At 31.9% G+C, this 19815-nt stretch overlaps 1 protein-coding gene across 1 annotated transcript in view; it reads left to right on the top strand.

The window, feature by feature from the left end:
- Positions 1–19815, top strand: part of BAZ2B (bromodomain adjacent to zinc finger domain 2B) — a 292925-nt gene that overhangs the window by 204296 nt on the left and 68814 nt on the right. Inside the window, exons 10-17 of the mRNA XM_039855749.1 lie at positions 625–1231; positions 2882–3175; positions 4559–4619; positions 5383–5491; positions 5751–5852; positions 15732–15942; positions 19518–19610; positions 19724–19785. Coding sequence (XP_039711683.1) covers positions 625–1231; positions 2882–3175; positions 4559–4619; positions 5383–5491; positions 5751–5852; positions 15732–15942; positions 19518–19610; positions 19724–19785 — 1539 coding nt within the window. The remainder of the gene's footprint in view (positions 1–624; positions 1232–2881; positions 3176–4558; positions 4620–5382; positions 5492–5750; positions 5853–15731; positions 15943–19517; positions 19611–19723; positions 19786–19815) is intronic.

Raw genomic sequence — 19815 nt, 5'->3', positions numbered from 1 at the left:
TTAAGCAACCCCGAAGTGTAGAGGTACAGAGTTTTTAAGCCCTAAATCCCATTCCTCATTCTGTCTTAAACACAAAGGTCTATTTTTCTCCTATTCACTACCTGTCAACTCACAGGTCAGGTGTGCAAGCGGGGTACAGAAGCAGAAAGCTTATTGTTAGAATGTTATGTTCTCATGGGTGATAGCCTATGTTCCCATGGGCGATAGCCTATGTTCCCATGGGCGATAGCCAAGCAGTAATTTTCCAGCCAGCACAATAGGAAGAAATGATGGCATACCTTAAATTTGAGCAATATCTTAATGAAAGAATCTAAAAGACATAGTAATCTGGCTGACTTGGAAAAAAGAAAGATGAATTTAGTGTTTCAAGCTTGGATTATTGAAAAAATGGGAGCAATAGTAAAGAAAGGTGGACAGTCAAGAAGCATATATCCTAAGGGAGAAAGGCTAATTGAATTTTAATTATGTCTAGCCAAGGTTCAGCAACCAGCTAGTCATCACTGCCACTACTTTCATAGCACTTGTATATCATGATTTAAGTTTGTGTATAAGTAGCTGTTGTCAAATAGTGAATGTAAATAAAATTAATCTTTGTTCTTATGGTGCATTGTTATGTTTCAACAGGAACAATATAAACAGACATTCCCAGCGCAGTCAAAGAAACAAGAGTCATCTAAGAGCCTGAAGAAGGTTATTGCAGCTTTGTCAAATCCAAAAGGAACCTCTAGTTCACCAGCACATCCAAAACAAACATTAGAAAACAGCCGCCCTAATCCATTCTTGACAAATGCACTTTTAGGTAATCACCAACCAAATGGAGTTATTCAGAGTGTCATTCAAGAAGCTCCTCTAGCGCTTACGACCAAAACTAAAATGCAGAGTAAGATTAATGAAAACATTGCTACTGCAAGTAGCACCCCTTTTCCCTCACCTGTAAATTTGAGTACAAGTGGGAGAAGGACCCCTGGCAATCAGACAACTGTAATGCCCTCTGCCCCCCCCATACTGCATAGTCAAGGGAAGGAAAAAGCAGTTAGCAATAATGTAAACACAGTAAAAACACAACATCACTCTCATCCTACAAAATCTTTAGTAGAACAGTTTAGAGGAACAGATTCAGACATTCCCAGTAGTAAAGATTCTGAAGATTCAAATGAGGATGAAGAAGAAGAAGATGAGGAAGACGATGAGGAAGACGATGAAGATGATGAATCCGATGACAGCCAATCAGGTTATTTTTTATTTTAAAATTTTAAGTATTTCTCTAACAGCAATGTGAACCAAAACATTTTAAAGAGGTTCTTAATTCACGGACTTATAATCATTGTCATTCACTGTTTCACCCAGCTATGTTTGTTTCTGTAATGACCTGGTAAAATTCAGGGGTAACTAAAATTGGAAATCCTAAATTAAATTCTTAGCTTTGTTATTCATTTAACATTAAACAAATAATAACTTTAAAGTGAATGTAAATGATGCATGAATTAAGAAATAATTTTACAAATTTGCTTGATTTTTAATTTATGGCTGCTCATTTGTCCTTGTTTCCGTCTTTTCTGCTACTTGTTAAAATATGTCACTAGATACTTTGAACGAAGGTAAATTGTAGTCATTCATTTAGCAAGTACCAAAAACCTGAATCCCTATGAATGTCTATTAGCAACATAGAATTTATTTAATAACATACAGGTTACCTCCTGATTTTATTTTGATTCACTTTCCAGTTTATTTTGTTGTTGTTGCTAACTTCTTTTTACTCTTCTTCCCCATAAGCCTTCTTCTTATTCAACGGAAGATTGAAAACATAAAACACACAATAACTTAAATTTTAATAACAAATATGAAATGCATATTATAAAAGTTTTTGGATTTGGTACTGGTCAGACACAAATCCAATTGTAACTTTTTTAGCTGCCAATGTGAATAGGAAAATATAGTCAGTTATGCAGTTTAAAGTGTATGTATATAAGGTAAAAAGCTCCTTGCTCAGAGTAAGAACAAATTTTCCTGATGACATTTTTTCCTAGTGGTCCCATAAACACAACTTTGCATGATAGAAACTGAATGTCAATATTAACAATTTTCAAAGGCAATTTTTATAATGAACTTTAATGTTGGCAGATAATACTACACAAAACACAATTCCACAAAACCTGTCGTTCTGGAAACCATTAAGATAGCAGTACAAATATCAGTCCTATGTTTACCAAGTTTCATCCAAGAATAGACTTTATATATCGGTAGGAGTAGAGGCATTTGTAGGACTACATGGCTAGAACAAACTTTAATTATTAAATCATTAAATTATCCCACACAATTATCTGTGTAATCTTGTCTTCTGTGAAGCCTGAGAAGCCTGGTGAAGTCTTATGTCTAATCTACATAGAACAACTACATAGAACAGCCAAAAAAGCCAAGAATCTTCCCCAGAAAGTTTTCTTTTCTCTCAAAGTCCAAATGAAAGGATGATGAAGTCCCAGTCTTCTCTTCCTTAGTGTACTACTTAAGCTATTGGAATCTATTTATTTAAATAATTAATTCTGTTCCCTCTGTACTTTAGTTTCTCCATTAAATTAATTGATTTGAAGCCACCAAGCAGAATTCATCATGTGAATAGTGTCATATGAGAAGAACTGTTTCATGATTAGAATTTTGAGTGAAATGGATATTTTTAATGAAGAAGTTTGAGGATTTATAGCCTGTATACATGGTACTCAAATAGCTTATAAGATAGTAGATTTTACATTTACTCTTCAGGAAGGTTATTCATTTCAATTCTCATTCACAGATGCTGATTCTTGAACTATTCCATTTAGATACAAATTGCAAACTGTTGGTGATTATCCAGTTATAATATACAAATGCTTCTTTTACTTCCCAGAATCAGATAGTAATTCAGAATCAGATACAGAAGGATCAGAAGAAGATGATGATGATGATAAAGACCAAGATGAATCAGATAGTGATACTGAAGGAGAGAAAACTTCAATGAAACTGAATAAAACAACTTCCTCTGTCAAAAGCCCTTCCATCAGTCTCACAGCTCACTCAACACCTCGTAACCTCCACATAGCAAAAGCCCCAGGCTCTGCTCCTGCTGCCCTATGTTCTGAATCCCAGTCACCTGCTTTTCTTGGCACACCTTCTTCCACACTTACTTCAAGTCCACACTCTGGTACCTACACTTTATTTTTATTATTGTAAAGTAGAAGGCAAACCATAGCAAGAATTCTTGTTTATACAGTGTTCTGAGGATGATCTCATTGGAATCAGGTGTTATAGCTAGATCTTAGGTTGGCTAAGCAAGGTCGGCATGTATTTTCAAAGGAATGACCCATTACCACTTTTATTCTCTGTGCTTCCAGTTTAAGAACCTGCTTGATGACAGCTCTCGATTTTGAATACTTTCTTGCTTCTGTGTTTAGTTTATGCTTCTAGAATTTTGTATTTGATTGACAGTGGATTTTTTTATACTTTATACAAATGAGCTCACTTGGTTACTTAAGACAGCGGTCCCCAACCTTTTTGGCACCAGGGACCAGTGCTCCTATGAGAATCTAATGCCTGATGATCTGAGGTGGAGCTGAGGCGGCTGGGGAGCAGCTGCAAATACATATGAAGCTTCACTCGCTCTCCTGCTGCTCACCTCCTGCTGTGTGGCCCTGGTTTCTAACAGGCCACAGACCTGTACCAATCCACAGCCCGGGGCTTGGGGACCCTTGATATAAGATGCAATTGCATATCTGCCCATGACATAGCCAATACCATTTATATTAGTGAGTAGCAATATTATTCCATTAACATGCCACATCTCTTTTTCTTTTTGACCTTTTATAAACTTCTAGAGGTCTTCACTAAAAGTTTTTACATTAATATTCCAAAATTACTCTATTTTCATTTCAATAGTTAAGAAAATAGAGAGGTATATAGTGAAATACTGTGTTGTTTTACTTATTTTACTCTTTTCTTGGAAATTTCTAGTTTTGCTTTCATTTGCCACAGCCAGTATAATATCCTACTAATTTAAAATGTATGTATTAATATTTATATTTGTGAAACTCAGTCATTGTCTACAAAAAATTTTACATATAATCCAATTCCTTTGTACTTTGTAGTGTTTTTGACTGTGAATTTATATAAACATAGATGTTATATTTTTAAATGTATAAGCTTGCTGCTGAAATTTTTCAACATCTTAAAAATCATTTTCAAAGAAAACTACATAGTTTTCTGAAACCTCTATTGATTATTCCCCTCCTCCTTCTTTAGCCACTTTTTAAATAACAAAATGAAAGGAAAACTATATATTTTTACCTTGCATTATATTTTCCTTAAAGAGAAGGACTAGTTTTCTTCTGTCATGCAGACCAAAGAAAAAAGAAATCCTCTATACAGTATGTTTTGTTGAAAACCATCTTAAAATAATGTGTAATTGCAGACTAATGATCCAAGTCATTTTGTATCAGTCAGTGGTAATTAAAGAAAAGTTTCAAAACTATAAAAAAGTTATCATCTATGTAAACTAGTCTTTTTGTTAACTGGTTGAATTTTTTTGAAGGCACTTCCAAAAGAAGGAGAGTAACAGATGAACGTGAACTGCGTATTCCTTTGGAATATGGGTATGCAAAATAAGATTCCCATTTTTGCTTTTTCCCCCACATATTTATGCATGTTTGATTTCTCATTCTCTACTATTAATAAAAGAAGTGAATATATTGCATAGGAACAAGGGGCAAAGAAGTTGATATATCAGAAAACTGAAATTAAGGCTAACTGCTGTGTTTAGGTATGGCAGAGCTGGGATGAGATCATGCAGCCAGGTATGAATATGACTGAAAAAGAAGCAAGAGCAAATCATTTGGCAAAAGGCAGAGACAGTTAAGAGTGTCAGAGTTTTTGTGAAGATAGAATTAAAGAACAGGAAGAGCCACTGTGGGCAAAACTAAGGGACTTGACCATAACTTGGCTAATAAAATGGTTGAATTGGAACTGAGAAGTTTCACAAGAGTAGAGAGTTAGGTTTATTTTACTCTTCTCACTTAAAACTTTTCATATATAGAAAAAAAAATCAGTACACATTGACACATGTTATTGAATATGTCTCAATACCAAGGTAATCCTATTATGGTTTATAAAAAATTTAACAGTTTAATATTTGTAATGTGAGTTTTTGATTAATTTTTAATTGAATTACTTAGCTAAAAATTGAGATAATTTTAATAGTAAACATACCTGAGTTGTATAATCAGGGGTTTATATTTGTTTTCTTTGTATTTTTCATATTTATTAAAGAGCATGTATTCTTAAAATTTCTTCTTTTTTTAGTTTTTAGAAGTTTTCTTAAATTAAGTATGTTATAACCCTCATTTCTGTTGTGTGTAGCTGGCAGAGAGAGACAAGAATAAGAAACTTTGGAGGGCGCCTTCAAGGAGAAGTAGCATATTATGCTCCATGTGGAAAGAAACTTAGGCAGTACCCTGAAGTAATAAAGGTACATACTTTTCACCAAATAATACACATTTGGTGCCTATTACGCATGCTTATTTAAAAAAAAAAAAGTTCACTCCTTTCTCAGATAAAGTTCCTTGATGCAAAATATTTTCTGTATCGGACTAATGTATTTAACCTAAATTGATCTCCATAGCCCCTTGATAGAATATGCAAAACATTAGTGTCCTGAAGATAGCTATACATCAAAGCTGGGTTGTAATTATTAAAACCTGAAGTGGAAAAATATGTGATTTTTTCAGTATCTCAGCAGAAATGGAATAATGGATATCTCAAGGGACAATTTCAGCTTCAGTGCAAAAATAAGAGTGGGTGACTTCTATGAAGCCAGAGATGGACCGCAGGTATCCACTTTTTAAAAAGTACAGTCTTTGAACCAAAAAATAGTACCATAACATAAATGAATTAAATTTCACTACACTCTGGTACATTGCCTTTTGTTAGTTAATTTGTATAGCTATACATATACCTTTGTGGTAAGCACTCACTGAGGCCTCAATTTACTATTTCACTAACAAGGAACATTGACATAATAGATGTCTTTTCAAATTTTTTAAGTAAACATTTTCCTGTTTATTAATTCTGTCAATAATTTTACAGTTCATACAGGTGTAAAAGTATCTGCATGTTCACGTGAAATATAGGAAAGCATTAGTTTCCTAAAAGGTAAACAGGTTTTTAAAAATGAATTTTAATAGGAAAAACATGTTATGAGTCAGACCAAAAGAAGACAAATATGCCTTAGTTTTTTGGAAAGATCTCGTCATTTGATTATGACATGCTACTTTGATTATGACATGCATTTGCACAAGTTGGTACTTTGGGGAGAGGTGTGGATTTCCTTAATATTAGGTAAGTGAAATTTCTGCTTTTTGCAGAAATTAAATTTTTAAATTGATTTTACACACTTCTGAAAATATCACCACAGCTCCCTTTGAGCTTGAACGTTGAATATACAACCTCATTAATCAGAACAAAGAACTCTCCATGGAGACCTCATTTCCTATATTTTTCCTTTAATGCCTTTGTTTCTTACTTGGATTCAGCCGAATCTGCTTATTTTCCTCTTAACTTTATCAACTCCATTGATAGAGGTCCTAGTTAAGGAGTGAGAAGACTTAGATTCTTATTAATCCACGAAATAGTTCTGTGATTTCAAACAACAACAGAAGAATGCCCCTTTTCCCTCAATTTCTTTATCTGCAAAATAGAGACAATAATTATTTTACTTCAGTTTCATAGGACTATAGTGAGGTTAAAATGAGATCATATGCATGAAACATTTTAAAAGGTTGAAAAGCTCAGCCAGCTGAAGTTGATATTTCCTGATTGAACCTTTCTTCCTTTTGGCCTATTATAACACAAAGAATTTATTTTTCTGGTAATTAATATTTTCTGTTGTGAATAGGCAGACTTTTCCATCCTATCTTACCCTCTAATTTTATAGTTATAGAAATAGAAAAGACATTCTTCATTCTGCAAGAGGTTTATTTTGAGAGTTCCAAAGATTAAAGGAATTTTCCAAGATCACACAGCCTCAGCCAGGCAGGACAGGATTAGAACTAGATGTTTCTGACAATATTCTTTTGCATTCACCATATAACCTATTTTCTATTGTTGGCCATGACTTTTTAAGGAACAAGTTATATCCAGATCTACTTGTTTCTTTACTAGTCATTCTAAAAAGGCCAAAATGTATTTATCTGAAGTTTAACTCTATGAAAATACATTCTAGGGTTTTTTTCTATTTTTATTTTTATTTTTTGAACTTAAAAAAATGTTTAACTTAGAGCTAACTCTGTCACCAAACAAATTCTCAGAATTTTAGAACCACAGTGTTACCTTACCCATTCTATGTACACTGGAACAGTTTTTTAGTCACAACACATATTAGAAAGCAATAATAATTTTACTTACAAATTCTTCTCATTTTTTAATCATTTGGTTTATGTTATCAAATCCTTGTCTTATTTATGCCAAAGATATCTTTATGTTTTAAGATCAATAGAGTTTTATTCTGAGAGGAAAGCCAATTGCTGTTCAATACATAAAGGATTTTTAGTTTTACACCAGTGATAATTAGACTTAATCTCCAAAGCCTCATTAGGCAGAACAGAATGTTCTTTGACATCCATTCACTTTTTATTACACATAATCAGTGTTTTCCAAACGTATATTGTCTTGTTGAGAGATCAATTCCAATCAAGGAAGTATGATGAATTACTAAATCCAGAATACGTTAAGCTACCAACATTTCAGCAGACAACTGAGGAAAATATTAGCAATTTGAGAGTATTTTTCTCGGTTACAAAAATTTAGTTAGATTTATTTTAGGATACTTTTAGAGAACAACAATAAAGGTAAGTAATCAAAAAAATTTTTAGTTAATTATAGGTGCCTATGGTTGTAGAGCCATATGTACTTCCATATATGGTATGACAATATGTATACGCATATAGTTAACTAGAAATGTATATAATAGTCTGTGAAAATGAACAAAGATTATATATTTTTGTTAGAGTAACTATGATGTGTAGTAATTTTGACTGGCTTAAATTTTGTAGAAGATATAAAAAAATAGTTTGGGACAAATATACTGTTATCATGCCGTGATCTATATGTGTTTACATGTCTGTCTTTAAACAAGTTGTACAAATGGCACAGTGGAGATATATATTTAAAAACAAAACTATATGTATTAAAAGACTGGAAGGAATGTGTCAATTTTAATGATAGATGTAATGATTGGTGGTGCAGTGGATCATTTTTTTTCTTTCTACATTCTTGCATGTTTCATATTGTCTAAAATTTGTTTGTATTACATATATAATGTGAATAACAATTTCCTCTTAAGAAAAGGAAATACTTCTACCCCTTATAATCAAGTAAAGCCAATCATTCAGTTTTCCAAATGTATGGAGATTGTATATAATGATTTTAAATGTTACTGCTACAGTTTTCCAAGCTTCATATATCTTTTTTGGGTGTCTGATAGCAAATGAAATGCTGTATTTGCAGATCTATTAGTATTCTTAATCAGTTTCTTAATAAAACATTTGCATTAGAAAGTATATTTTCCCCATCATATTATTTTTCCTCTTAAAACTTAGCAAAAAAGCCCCACCAATATTAGTTCTATAAGTTCTAATTTTGTTTAAAGCATTTCAAAAATTGCAACAGTGGTATTTCAGAACTATATTTTACAAATGAAATTTAAGAGATGATAATTTCCACAGTAGGGAACCATAGTTATTTTATATAAGGTAATCATTTTTGACTCAGTATATTTCTGAGCTTAAGATAGTGATCATACATATATTTATGAACAGGAAAAATTTGTTGAAAATGCTGACTATTAGTACAGTAACATTAGAGTTATGAGAGCTCATAGTTATTGAAATTTAAATTTATCAACTACAGGACAATAATCTAATAATTACCTTTAAAAATAATAAGAGAAGCCCTTAATTCAAGTAAATAGGCAAGGTTGACCCAAGAAATAGGGGGAGCGTGGCTTTAATCTATTCATTATCAATATTATTTATTTCAGTCTACAAATGTGATAAGAGATTTTGTAGAATTAGCTACTTGTCAATATCTAGTGATACTTAGATAATAAACACTTCCTACCAGCTTCTATAGAAACCATGATTTTAGGGATGATAGACTTCATGGAACAAAATGAACTATAACACTATAAGTCCATGTTATACTGGCTAGCTACCTTCTAAGGAATTTCTGTTAACTATTTTAGCCAGTGAAACTCCTTTGAAAATGGTGTAAGATTTCTTACAGACTTCTTCATCACATTACAGAGAACTTGTTGAACCTAATTTTTATTATAGTTTTCATTTTATTTTGTTTTTGAGTATCAGAATAATAGAAAGTAAGGTTGAGCTAGACAGATTTTGGTAAATATAGCATTGTTTTTAATTAATGTAAATATGATACTTAGGTAAAAAGGTAGTCACATTTTTATTAGGAATACATGAAGGCTTCAAAATTGTTAATGACAAAGTTTATCTTGAAATATATGATAATCTACTTTGAAAAGCATTTTTGTGTGTCTGTGAATTGTAGAGAACAAAACATTTAAGCATAAATATAACAATTAAGTTTATTTTTTTCAACCAGGAAGTTCACAAGCATAGAGTAATGGGTATCCATTGTGTTCGGGCTAGAAAAGCAAAGAAAAGGAAAGATACAAAGAAAAAACAAGTTAAAAGTCACTTAGAAAATGTTGCTTTCTCTATTTGAGAAGAATTTTTTTAAAAAAGATATCTTTTTAATGGCCTAAGTCTTCCTGAAAAGAGCCTCTTAGTCATTTAATCAATAAATATTTGTGGCAAATACTTACTATGCCAGGCTTTTTTTTTTTTTTTCCCAAATAAATTTTCCCTAAAGGCATATTCCATGAAGAAAATTGTGAACACATTTCACTACAGAAATGGACTTGAAAGCTTGGCTCTGAGGAAAAATTCGTGTTCATACACAAACTGAAGAGTACAAAAGAAATAGAAGTTATGATAACTGGCTTAGAGAAGGTCATTGTTTGGGGAAGATAAAACACTATGCATAATTTCCAGCTAAAATCAGAGTTTCGTTAAAAGGAATAAAGACTTCACAATAAAGTAGGTAACACACAGTCTCTGGCAAGATTGTAATGCTGGTAATTATTTCAAATAAGTAAAGAACAAAAGATTGAGAGTCAACAACCAGGGTTCTAATTCTACTCTGCTGTTAACTGTCACACCTAATGCAACATAGCTGTGGGCACACAGGGCCTCTGAGAACATGAAAGATTACTACCAGAAATCTAAAAATCTGGAAATTTATGTCACTAATCTACCAGGTAGGATTTTTGATGGCTAAGCCTATTCTAGGAGGCCAAATGTATGAATCCAAGTGTAGAACTAAGGAGGTATTTGAAAGTCATGACTCTTAGAAGGTAACCTAGTGTGAATAACTGGAAAGCACAGTCAGCATCATGGAAACAGTTGTACCAAACCACATCTTTCTCAACTGTTTTTAATAGTTGACACCCATATTTCAGCCTAAATAACTGTTCTTACTGTTTCACATCTTTAAAGTGCTATTTAGTATATGTTAATAAACAATATGGTTAGAATAAATTAAGGATCCCTAATGCTGTAAAGTTTATGGTATATAAAAGCTCTCACTGCTTACCTCTGGTGCCATAAAGTAGCTAAAAATGGGTATAATACTACGCTATAAGGAAATACAACAAAATTTTTATTTTTCTTATGGTATTAACTTTAATGTTTCTTAAAATATGAAATGTCAAGTTCTGTCAGAAATATTTGATGCCCTTGCTTTGTTTGTGCCCTGAGATTTTTCTTAGATTCCTAGCAGAGTAATTCTGTATTCTCTGTTACTTAGAAAAACTGATGCCTACTTTTCTAGGCCTTAATTCCCTCCTCCATAATGTGAAATATATATATTACAGGAGGTCTTTAAGATCAATTCCCTTTCAGGTAAGACATTCTAAAACTTTTTAAAATAAACTATTAGGAAATTAAGGAATCTGAAAGCATACTTTCAAAGAGAAAGGTAGTGAAAAAAAGTGACCGTTCACTTGAGCCATGGTTAAATTTCAGAAAATTATTTAGCCAAAAACTATTTGGTAAATGATCAATTCACTGAATGACTAACATACCTAAAATTGTCAGGCCAAATACTATAACCCATATTTAAAACACTGACCACAGCTATTTTACTGGGATAGATATGGGTCCCAATCTAGAAAAATATGAGATAATTTTATCCATTCACTTACATAACATCGAGCATTCGAGAACTAGACATCTCCAATGTTAACATGGGAAACTGACACTTAGTGGCCTGGGACTACAAATCCAAGGTGAAATTGCTGCAGCAAGGTCTTGGTAATACTTAAACTTAAAAAAAATATATTTAGTAACTTGGCAAATAGATCATTAAGTGAATTGGCTTTTGGCGAACTGGTGTACTTCATTTACTTATATACTGCTTTCTCACCTAAATAAATCTACCTACAAGTCTATAAAATCAAATAAAATGGGAACAATGAAAGAAAAATAAAGACAAGTTAGTATATAAAACTGAAGCTGGAATAAGACTTGAGAACACATCCCAATTAAGACCTAAACATGTTGCTGGTAAAACATAAATTTACTTTAGCTTTCAGTGAAACCTAGGAAACCCAATTAATTAAACAATTCAGTATCTATAAGATAAGGTGAAAACAGACCAATTGCTCATGAGACATTCAATCATACTTTGCAGTATTATTTATGAAGAATAATACAAATGTTGAAACAATATCATTTTTAAATTGAATTTTATAATATCTTTTTTGAATTTCTGAATATAGAAAACATTTAAAAATTCATTTAAAATAAATGTTTTTTTAAAGCTTTATTTAGCTTTTAAAGCATAGAAGACTGAGAGCAATAAATTTATTTGCTAATTTTCTCAAGTATTTCTCCATCTTGTATCTTAACTTTGTTCAGAAGAAAATGTCGCTACCATTTATTTCCCTTTTCCATGTTACTTAGAGACCTGCTACTCCAGACTTTTTTAATCTCCATTCAGGCTTTTCTCCTTCACACCCTGGCAGTCCTCTCTACAAAAAAGACGAATGTATTCACTTTCCCTTGCAGCTCTAATTCTCAGGTCCTAATCCAGACCACCATGATTGCTTAAGTGGACAGTTGAGACAACCTTCTGTCTCAGCCTCTAAACTCTTTCCCAAATTCATTGCTACTCAGGGTAAATCACTTGCATTAGAAGAGCCTGAATCACCTGCTTTAGAATAGCCTGAGCCTGAGGTCCTCGTTAAAAATTTTGGTGTTATCGAGGAGAGGACTCTTACCTAGTTTATTTACTTTTAGAGAATGCTATACCTTGTATTGCCAAGGTTCCTCAACAAATGTTTAAGTAGTGGAGACTGTTTTTATAATATATTACAGTCTTATAGTTTACTTTTATAATGCTTTCCAGTATACAGTATGTAGTATGCTTATATAATCTATTTACCTAATTTATTTTATTTAATCTTCTGAAATTAAATATAAAGTCTCTTTTCCCTTTCTCTTCATAGTATTTATAGAAGTGAATGTGTTATTGCTAAAAAATTAAATTAGTAACTCTTGAAATGGAATTATAATGGTATAATAGACTTAATCTGTTATTACCCTCCATAGTGTTGATCACCTATTTCCTTTTTTTATCCATATCTTTAAATCTTGGTGAAGAAAGATTACTTTCAGAAACAATTCGCTATTTTAGTCTTAGAAATTAAGAAAAAAAATTAATGAACTAACTATTTTGGTGCATAATTTCTGATTGACAAAAATCTTATAGCATATGAATCAAGTGATGTAAATTATATTTGCTTTTCCTGAAGAAAAGTTTATTGAGAAAAATACTTCATTTTTTTCTTACCCGTAATTATTTTGTCTACTCAGTGAATTGAAGCTGTAAGTGTAAGCTTCTGATTTCCCTAACAATCCATTTCTCATTTTCTAAAATCCAGGAGTCAGAAGACATTAGATGTAGCTCAACATATGCAATTCCCTTAGAAAGTATTTACTTTATAAATGCCAGGAGCAAAATGTAGTTGATAATGTCACTACCATTTCTCTGGTAAGTTTTGGGCTCCAATTATTCTGTTCCTTTTTTGACACAGGTATGTTTTCCTCAATGAACAAAAACATAACTACATAAAAATTATAATTGGATAAAAAAAGATAAATTGAATGAACCCTTTAAATCTTGGCTAAAAGTTAATTTTATTATTAATAAGATAGTTTAAAACTGAACACAAATTCCTTTGCAGACTCTTTTTATTAGTCTCTCTTTTCTACTCCAAGTGCCACAAATGTCACTTTTATATTTTTCAATTTATATGATGCATGCTGCCTTGGTGCCTAAGAGTGTAATAGAAAAATGAAAACCTAAACTAATCAAAAGCTGCTCGTACTGGTGAACATAAAATTGTTTTGATGTCTTCCTTCTTAGTGGTTTATGGCGTAAAAAGGCAGTTAATTACAACTATTGTTCCTATTGACTTCATTTGAAATCTCAGCAAAAAAAATTCTTATTTTCAATAGAATTAACTTTCAAAATTATTTTTAACATGGGAATTACTGAAAAGAATTAGTATAGTTAAATTATTTTTAACATATAGATATGGACTATTTGCATTAATTTTTTTGTGACACAATTCTGTCTTGACATAATCTTGGCAGTGCTTTCATGGCTGAAAATTTTGATCAGTTACTTATCAGGTATAAGAACATCTTTGTAACGCCAGTAAAGTGCATGTAGTGGTTAAGAGAACAGGTTTCAGAGTGACACAGTCTTAGGTTCAAATCATGGTTCTGTTCCTTATCGCCTCTATTCCTCAGGACATTATTTAAGCCCACTAGGCTTGGATTCCCTCAAGTGTACTGTAGAGACAACAAAAACCACTATATTAGATAGAACTGTTGTTGTTAAGATTAAAGTGTATAATATATTCAAAATGTTTGGAATAAAGTGCAGTGCTTGGAATGTGGGTTGTAGTTATCCTCGGTTACAGTTGCAGGAGTAGTGTTTGTATTTTTAGTACCCATTAAATGAGATATTCATAGTCTCCTTGCTCCAGGTTAGGAATAATGGCATAAAATTTAACTCAAGAATTTTGATTGGTTTTGGTTGCAGAATTGCTCACAGTGGTACAAGCTGAATTTCTAGTTTGAGATTCTTTTAAGAAAAAAGCACATTTAAAAATTTTTCTTAACTTTAACACTATAAGAATTCTCTTTTTAAAAAAGACATAAGAAATAAGAAAACACTTATTTAGAAGGATTATTTTAAAAGGATGCTCTTCCTGTATATGAACATATTACTTTGGGTCTATTACCATAATGAAAGTAGTATAAGAATGTATTTGTTTTGGTTGACATATGGAGGATAATGAACACCAGACTCAAATTGTGTCTATGCACTGAGCAGGATTAGTCTTATAACACACCAGCATTATACTGTTGTATATATTTCTGTTAGGAAATTTACAATGAGAAATCTCAAATAGATACAGAAGTAGACAATAATATACACCATGTACCCATCATCAGCTTTAGAAATTATCATATGGCCAGAATTGTTTTACATACACCCCCATCTGCTTCTCCTTCCATAATTTGTTGAAGGAAACCTTATATGTCTTGTTTCATCTGTAAATATTTCAATTTATACCTCTTAAAGATATAGTTGTTTTCTACAAGTGTGCCATAATACCATTATCACGCTTGAAAACGATAATTTTTTGATATCTCCAAATATCAGTTATTGTTCAAATGTTCAGTTGTCCCACAATTATCATAATTTTCTGAACAGTTTGTCTATTTGAATCTATATCTAGATAAGGTCCACACATTGAGATTGTTTAATACATCTTTTAAGATTCCTTTAATCCTCCCACAGTCTATTTACTTCTTGAAACTTATTTGTTGAAACAAATGGGTAATTTGTAGAATTTGCCACAGACTGGATTTTGCTATGTAGTTTAACATACACTTCTCACTCTATTTTCCTATGAAGTTATAGTAAATAAGTCTAGAGGCTTAATCATATCTAGTTTAGATATTTTGGTGGTGCAAGACTAATTTATAGGAGACAGAGAGAACTTCTATCAGGAAGCTAATGTCTATCAGATTGTCTCTCTTCGGTGATTGGCAACCATTCCAGTTCAATGCTTAGATTCATTAATTCATCAGATATTGCAAAATGCTAATATTCTCTTACATTTCTTCTTGATTTATTAGTTATAATATTTCTATAAAGAGAAATTTTCATCTATTATTTGAATAACCTAATGTTTGGCTGAACTGATAACCCATGAGAATAATCTATAGGGTTGACATCACAAAAACTAATATTTTCAAATATCTGCCAATTTTATGGTGATTAAGGTATAAATCTCTCTTTATATGTTTATGGATACAAATGTAATTCTCTCTGTGTATTTAAAGTTGAAGTCATTAAATAAGAATACCAAAGATAGCCAAAGGCCATGAACAATTATAAATTTAGTTAAAAGATAGAATTCCTAAAGTTTGTACCAGCTATATAAATTTTTTTAAATATCTGTAAATTTACCTAAAATTTTCTGACATGTTGATCACTTGTGTTTATTTTGTTTGTCATATATTGTTTTTCTAAATGTTAATTAAAAGGGAATGCAGTGGTGTCTTTTGAAAGAAGAGGATGTCATTCCTCGCATCAGAGCGATGGAAGGTCGTAGAGGAAGACCACCAAATCCAGAAAGGCAGCGAGCAAGAGAGGAATCCAGGATGAGACGTCGGAAGGGTCGACCTCCAAATGTGGGCAGTGCTGAATTTCTAGATAATACAGATGCCAAATTGCTAAGAAAACTGCAAGCTCAAGGTAAGAAACAATTTGACGCTGCTATTATCTTCCTAGAATGTATGTGTTTCTTATATTTCTGACTTATAAATGACTGACAATGCTCTCAATTTCTAAAAAGTAGATATTTGTGTTAAAATAAAAATGAGAAACTAAGGAGTCCCACTGGTAACTGGAGTTCTTTGGTTAGGTAAGCTCCTTTTAAGAGCCGTACTCATAACACATCATACCCTGTGTGTTTAGAATTACAGTGGTGGGCGATAAGCTTTTAAGGTCACACAGAGAGGGAATCAGCTAGGACTTGGCACACACCTTAAGATTGTGCCAACCTTCTGGAAATTCTCATTTTAACAGTTCTCGATTCCTTGAGGTGGTACAAGGGAATAATTCCAAAATATGTGGATCTGTGGAGTAAATTTTCAGTCAGAGAACTCCAATTACTGGTAAGTAACCCCAGTCTGTTAGTTTGGAGTCTTTTGTAATCTGGATATATTACATACATTTTCAGAGTGCTCAACTAATAGATTTAAATCAAAATGTATTTATTTTAAGATCAATAAAAAGAATTACTCATTAAGCACAAAGTGCTCATAATTACTTCACATGTGTTTATAAATTAAAATTATACATAAATCATCAACAAGAAGTTTCCCTACTATGTCTGACACAGAGAAAGCTGACTAAAATAAAATAGTTCTTTTACAAGTTTGAGTTAAAAAAGGAGAAGCCTCTTAAGGCTGTCTGAAAAAATATCAATATATGTGTTCATTTCATATATCATAGAATCTGAGATGCCATAGTCTGTACAATGCACCTTTATTTTAAGATGAACCACTAAGAAAGAAAAGTGTTACCAGTTGTCAGACACATTCTGATTTTAGACATGCCTAAAGATATATCTTAGAATAAAAAAAAATGTGGTGAGTCCAAAATAACCCTAACTATCTTTGCCATTTAAGCAGACAAGTAATTTCTTAAACTATGAGATTTTTTTAAAATTAATATTTCAAACTTTAGTTATAACAGATAATATTTTAGCAACTTTAAACCAAATAAATAAAAAGATACTAGAAGCAGTTTATTCCTTAGTGTTGGTGAATTTTCTACATCTCTTATGAGAAGATATTGGGAGCAGTTTATCCTTCAGTGCCCAAGTGAATTTTCTAGGTCTCAAACTCATTCTCCTTTCTCCATAGTCTACCAAATATCTTTAAACACTTCTTCACAGCTCCTACTGGTTATAATATAAATTTTTAATGATTAATCAATATTGTGTTTCTGGCTAAAGTGAAAAGATATGAGTTGAGATTTTTAATTATTTTTGACCTAAGGATTTAAAAATAAAAATAACTGTGTACTTGTGTGGGGCTTGAAAGTGACAGATATGTTCATACACAAATACACATGCACATACCTATATATATTATAAAGTTCTTTTTTATAGGCTAAATTTCTATTAACATAAATTTAGGTTGGAACAAAGGTCCATACTCAAGTCACATTTGCTAGGAAACATTTTTTTAAACCACTTAACACATATTTACATTTTAAGATATATGTAGGTCTTTATAGCAGTATACAGTGAAAGCTTTCAATTCTGAATGTTAAATATGTATCTGGTAGTATAGATGAGAACAGCATTCTTCTGGTATATTATTATCAGAGGTTGCTGACGCTGTGGGCCAGTTTATAGATTTTTATTTCCCGGAGTAGTTAGTGAACAAAAGATCCTTTTTATGTAGCTCAGTAATTTTTGATGATGCTTATAACCTCCTAATACTGAAAATTATTGAAAGATTAGAGATATACTTTAGTATTAGCTTTTCTTTCATCTTTCACTACCACTTCCAGTTTACTAGATAAAATTAGACTATTTTACATCCCCTCTCTTTTTTAAATCTTGATAATAGAAAATCAGCTATAGTAACCGACTACACTTCAGCTGTTACAAGGATATAGCTTTAAGTTCTTACCTAAAATCTCAGGGTGCTAACTTTGGGAGGTGAACACACAGTGTAAATATATATATGCCTTACTGTTAAATTGTACAGGTGAAACTTACTGGATTTCGTTAACCAATGTCACCATAAAAAATAAATAAATTAATTGATTAAAAAAATAAAAATCTCAGGGTGTTCAAAGGTTTTCAGAAGTAGTAGCATATAATGTGGAGTCAGAAAGACCTGGGTTATATCTTGGCTCCATTATTTAATTTCCACGAGCCTTAGTTATTTCATTTGTAAGCTGGCCACAATTTTGCCAATCTTATAAGTTTTTTATGATAATTAAATAAAAGATTATGTAAATTTAATACAACAGTTCAATAAATAGTAGAAATTATTAGTAGATCTCAAGTGATTCAGGTGTTACCCAATTATATTCATTACTGATGATTATAATGTATAGGTTTCTTAAAACTCCTATGCTATTAAGTTTAAAACAATGTCTAAAATAAAGTGGTATTTTCTGAAATTATTTAATGAGTGCTATTATGATACACTACTTTTATAGTTAGAAGTATTCTGACCAAGTTTACTAACAGAGAAGACATGATGTTACATGCTTTAAGTATCAGTTACCTATTGTCACAAGAATGCTGAGAAACAACCATCTACAAAACCTCAGTGGTGTACATCACTAAGCATTAATTGCTTGTGTAGATGGAATCAACAGGAGGTAAGTTAGGCAGCTCTGTTGGCTTGGCTGAGCTTATTCCCATGTGTGAAGTGAACGGGCTCCATGTATCTCAAGCCCCAGCAGCCTAGCCCAAACATGTTCTCGTAGTAAAGGGCAAGGCACAGGAGTACAAGTACAATGCCAGCACACTTTGAAACTTACCTTGCATCACAACTACTAACATCCTTTTGGCCAAAGACCACATAGCTGAACTCAGATTCAAGGGACAAGAAAATATATTCCACCTCTTGATGAGAGGAGCTTCAAAATCACATTGCTAATGACACGGATAGAGGGAGGAATGAAGAACTGGGACCATTAATTATGTTGATTTATCCCAATCATACACTTGTCCTTAAAAATTGTGAAAACTAAGTTTTCCTTTAAACTCATTGACATTCGATACTCTTTTTATTAAGATTTAGTCCCTCTCTTTCATAAATGAAAATTTTACTATATTCAGCAACTGCAACGTATATATGGCTGATTGAAGTATTAAGTTTAGGGGGCTTTGTATTTGTTTTATTTTGGGTTTTTAAAAATGTATGCACATATATTTTTTAAGACCAAAGCTAAATCACGTTTTTACAGATTAGCAGCTACTTTCATACTAAGTGGTGATTACATGAAATGTAAAAAAAAAAAAATGCACTTATATTAGTCTCTGTGATAAGAATTAAGGGAAACATTATTCTGGGTAGTTGTGTCATATTTGATGAAATAGTTTGGCAGTTTTAGGGGAAATGAACATGACATTATCTGCCATACTGTTCTCCTACTTGGTATCTAACCTTGTGCAATTTTCTTAAAAATTATGTCCTTCATGATGATACCAGTTTCACACAGTTCTTAGGTTGTTTTTAGATTAGCAGTTAATGTAAAGTTGTTAGTTATATTTCTTGAAATTTTGTGTTTTTCAGAAATAGCCAGGCAAGCAGCACAGATAAAACTTTTGAGAAAACTTCAAAAGCAGGAGCAAGCTCGGGCTGCCAAAGAAGCTAAAAAACAACAAGGTGGGTGATTTAAATGGTAACATAAACTTGAAGAATAAGTATTGGGAATTTATAAAAGGCTCTTTTCTTCATTCCTTTTCTGATGATATCTGTGCTTTGAATTTTCATCATAGCAATAATGGCTGCTGAGGAGAAGCGAAAGCAAAAAGAACAGATAAAGATTATGAAACAACAGGTATGTTTAAACATTGGAACTGATTTTTCC

Source organism: Pteropus medius, unplaced genomic scaffold, assembly GCF_902729225.1.
Source record: "Pteropus medius unplaced genomic scaffold, Ma_sr-lr_union100, whole genome shotgun sequence".
Taxonomy (NCBI): domain Eukaryota; kingdom Metazoa; phylum Chordata; class Mammalia; order Chiroptera; family Pteropodidae; genus Pteropus; species Pteropus medius.
Note: the sequence above shows the minus strand (reverse complement) of the source record. Positions and strands in the feature narration are given on the sequence as shown.